Below are 4,054 nucleotides of genomic sequence, written 5' to 3' on the forward strand. Positions count from 1 at the left end.
TGGGATGGACTGGGACCCTCCCAGTAACTCCCAGTTAACCAGACTGGGTAGGTTGCAAAACATGGAGTGGATTTCAATACATTTGGGTGAATTTGGGTGGATTTGGACTCTCCCAGTGACTCCCAGTGCTCCCAGTTAACCGCAGACTGGGTGGATTCCAAAACACGGAGTGGATTTCGATGGATTTGGATGGATTTTGGTGAATTTGGGCCCTCCCAGTGCTCCCAGTTAACCAGATTGGGATGAACTGGGATGCACTGGGATGAACTGGGACCCTCCCAGTAACTCCCAGTGCTCCCAGTTAACCGCAGACTGGACGAATGGGTTGGTTGGATGGAATGCCTGGAGTGGATTTAGGTGGATTAGGATGAATTTGGGCTCTCAGGGCACTCCCAGTGCTCCCAGTTAAGCACAGACTGGGTAGATTCCAAAACCCGGAGTGGATTGCAATGGATTGGAATGAATTTTGATGAATTTGGGCCCTCCCAGTGCTCCCAGTTAACCAGATTGGGATGGACTGGGATGGACTGGGATGAACTGGGACCCTCCCAGTGACTCCCAGTGCTCCCAGTTAACCGCAGACTGGACGAATGGGCGGGTTGGATGGAATACGTGGAGTGGATTTGGGTGGATCAGGATGAATTTGGGCTCCCAGTTAACCACAAACCGGGCATGTTGGGATGCACTGGGATGGACTGGGACCCTCCCAGTAACTCCCAGTAACTCCCAGTTAACCCTAAACTGGGTAGATTCCAAAACGTGGGATGGATTTGGGTGGATCAGGATGAACTTGGGTGAATTTCGTTGCTCCCAGTTAACCACAAATGGGATGGGTTTGAATAACTGGGATGCACTGGGATGAACTGGGACCCTCCCAGTTACTCCCAGTGCTCCCAGTTAATCCTAAACTGGGTAGATTCCAAAACATGGATTGGATTTCAATGGATTTGGGTGAATTTGGGTGGATTTTATTGCTCCCAGTGCTCCCAGTTAACCACAAACCGGGCGGGTTTGAATAACTGGGATGGACTGGGATGGACTGGGACCCTCCCAGTAACTCCCAGTTAACCAGACTGGGTAGGTTGCAAAACATGGAGTGGATTTCAATACATTTGGGTGAATTTGAGTGGATTTGGACTCTCCCAGTGCTCCCAGTTAACCGCAAACCGGGTGAATTACGACCCATGGGATGCACTGGGATGCACTGGGACCCTCCCAGTAAGTCCCAGTGCTCCCAGTTAACCGCAGACTGGGTAGATTCCAAAACACGGAGTGGATTCCGATGGATTGGGATGAATTTTGGTGAATTTGGGCCCTCCCAGTGCTCCCAGTTAACCACAAACTGGGCAGATTGGGATGCACTGGGATGCTCCCAGCCCTCCCAGTGACTCCCAGTGCTCCCAGTTAACCGCAGACTGGACGAATTGGTGGGTTGGATGGAATACATGGAGTGGATTTGGGTGAATTTGATGGATTTGGGCCCTCCCAGTGCTCCCAGTGTACCAGAACCGGGGTAGATTATGACACATGGGATGCACTGGGATGGACTGGGACCCTCCCAGTGACTCCCAGTTCTCCCAGTTAACCGCAGGCTGGACGAATGGGTGGACCGGAACCGTCTGGCGCTCAGCAAGAGCCTGAAGGAGGCGGCGCAGAAAAGCTCGGAGCCGTTCCTGGGGGAGCTGGCGGAGCCCGAGCGCAAAATCACCCGCAACCAGAAACGCAAACACGACGAGATCAACCACGTCCAGAAGGTCTGGGACAAACTGGGATATACTGGGATAAACTGGGATGAACTGGGAGGGACTGGGAAGTGACTGGGAGTTGCTGGGATGGACTGGGACGGAGTTAGAGCAGATCGGAATGGAGTTAAAGGGGACTGGGATCGGTTTAAAGGGCACTGGGATGGGTTTGAGTGGGACTGGGATGGACTGGGGTGGGTTTAGGATGGACTGGGATGGGTTTGAGATGGACTGGGATATACTGGGATGGACTGGAAAGTGACTGGGAGTCGCTACGATGGACTGGAACGGAATTAGAGCGGATCGGAATGGAGTTAAAGGGGATTGGGATGGGTTTGAATGGGACTGGGATGGACTGGGATGGGTTTAGGATGGACTGGGATAAACTGGGGTGGAGTTAGAGGATACTGGGATATACTGGGATATACTGGGAGGGAGTGGGAAGTGACTGGGAGTCGCTACGATGGACTGGGACGGAGTTAGAGCGGATCGGAATGGAGTTAAAGGGGACTGGGATCGGTTTTAGGGGCACTGGGATGGGTTTAGGATGGACTGGGATGAACTGGGATGGGTTTAGGATGGACTGGGATGGGTTTGAGATGGACTGGGATATACTGGGATGGACTGGGAAGTGACTGGGAGTCGCTACGATGGACTGGAACGGAGTTAGAGCGGATCGGAATGGAGTTAAAAGGGACTGGGATGGCTTTGAATGGGACTGGGATGGACTGGGATGGGTTTAGGATGGACTGGGATAAACTGGGATGGAGTTCGAGGATACTGGGATGAAATGGGATGGACTGGGAACAGGCTGGAAGTGACTGGGAGTCTCTGGGATGAACTGGGACGGAGTTAGAGCGGATCGGAATGGAGTTAAAGGGGACTGGGATGGGTTTGAATGGTACTGGGATGGACTGGGATGGAGTTAGGATGAACTGGGATGGACTGGGATGGAGTTAGAGGACACTGGGATATACTGGGATATACTGGGATGGACTGGGAACAGGCTGGAAGTGACTGGGAGAAAATGGGATAAACCGGGACGGAGTTAGAGCGGATCGGAATGGAGTTAAAGGGGACTGGGATGGGTTTGAATGGGACTGGGATGGACTGGGATGGGTTTAGGATGGACTGGGATATACTGGGATGGAGTTGGAGGACACTGGGATATACTGGGATATACTGGGATGGACTGGGATGAACTGGGAACAGGCTGGAAGTGACTGGGAGAAAATGAGATAAACCGGGATGGAGTTAGAGCGGATCGGAATGGAGTTAAAGGGACTGGGATGGGTTTTAGGGGCACTGGGAGGGGTTTAGGATGGACTGGGATGGGTTTAGGATGCACTGGGATGGACTGGGATGGACTGGGAAGTGACTGGGATAGACTGGGATATACTGGGAGGGAGTGGGAAGTTACTGGGAGTCGCTACGATGGACTGGGATGGAGTTAGAGCGGATCGGAATGGAGTTAAAGGGACTGGGATGGCTTTGAATGGGACTGGGATGGACTGGGATGGATTTAGGATGGACTGCGATAAACTGGGATGGAGTTAGAGAACACTGGGATATACTGGGATGCACTGGGAGGGACTGGGAAGTTACTGGGAGTTGCTGGGATGAACTGGGACGGAGTTAGAGCGGATCGGAATGGAGTTAAAGGGGACTGGGATGGCTTTGAATGGGACTGGGATGGACTGGGATGGAGTTCGAGGATACTGGGATAAACTGGGATGGACTGGGATAAACTGGGATGCACTGGGATGGACTGGGAAGTGACTGGGATAAACCGGGACGGAGTTAGAGCGGATCGGAATGGAGTTAAAGGGAACTGGGAGGGGTTTGAATGGGACTGGGATGGACTGGGATGGGTTTAGGATGGACTGGGATGGAGTTAGAGGGCACTGGGATATACTGGGATATACTGGGATGGACTGGGATATACTGGGACGGACTGGGAAGTGACTGGGAGAAAATGGGATAAACCGGGACGGAGTTAGAGCGGATCGGAATGGAGTTAAAGGGACTGGGATCAGTTTAAAGGGCACTGGGATGGACTGGGATGGGTTTAGGATGGACTGGGATGGAGTTGGAGGACACTGGGATATGCTGGGATGGACTGGGATAAACTGGGAGGGACTGGGAACAGGCTGGAAGTGACTGGGAGAAAATGGGATAAACCGGGACGGAGTTAGAGCGGATCGGAATGGAGTTAAAGGGGACTGGGATTGGTTTTAGGGGCACTGGGATGGACTGGGATGGGTTTAGGATGGACTGGGATGGAGTTCGAGGATACTGGGATATACTGGGAT

General features: G+C 52.8%; 1 protein-coding gene across 1 annotated transcript in view; it reads left to right on the forward strand.

The window, feature by feature from the left end:
- Positions 1-1,572: 1,572 nt before the first annotated feature.
- The window catches only part of LOC130587550 (histone acetyltransferase KAT8-like), a gene marked incomplete at both ends in the record, with an annotated part of 12,921 nt that continues 10,439 nt past the window's right edge, over positions 1,573-4,054 (forward strand). Inside the window, one exon of the mRNA XM_057388532.1 lies at positions 1,573-1,754. Coding sequence (XP_057244515.1) covers positions 1,573-1,754 — 182 coding nt within the window. The remainder of the gene's footprint in view (positions 1,755-4,054) is intronic.

This window comes from Malurus melanocephalus, unplaced genomic scaffold, assembly GCF_030028575.1.
Source record: "Malurus melanocephalus ecotype Western Australia unplaced genomic scaffold, MMel_1.1 scaffold_2075, whole genome shotgun sequence".
NCBI lineage: Eukaryota > Metazoa > Chordata > Aves > Passeriformes > Maluridae > Malurus > Malurus melanocephalus.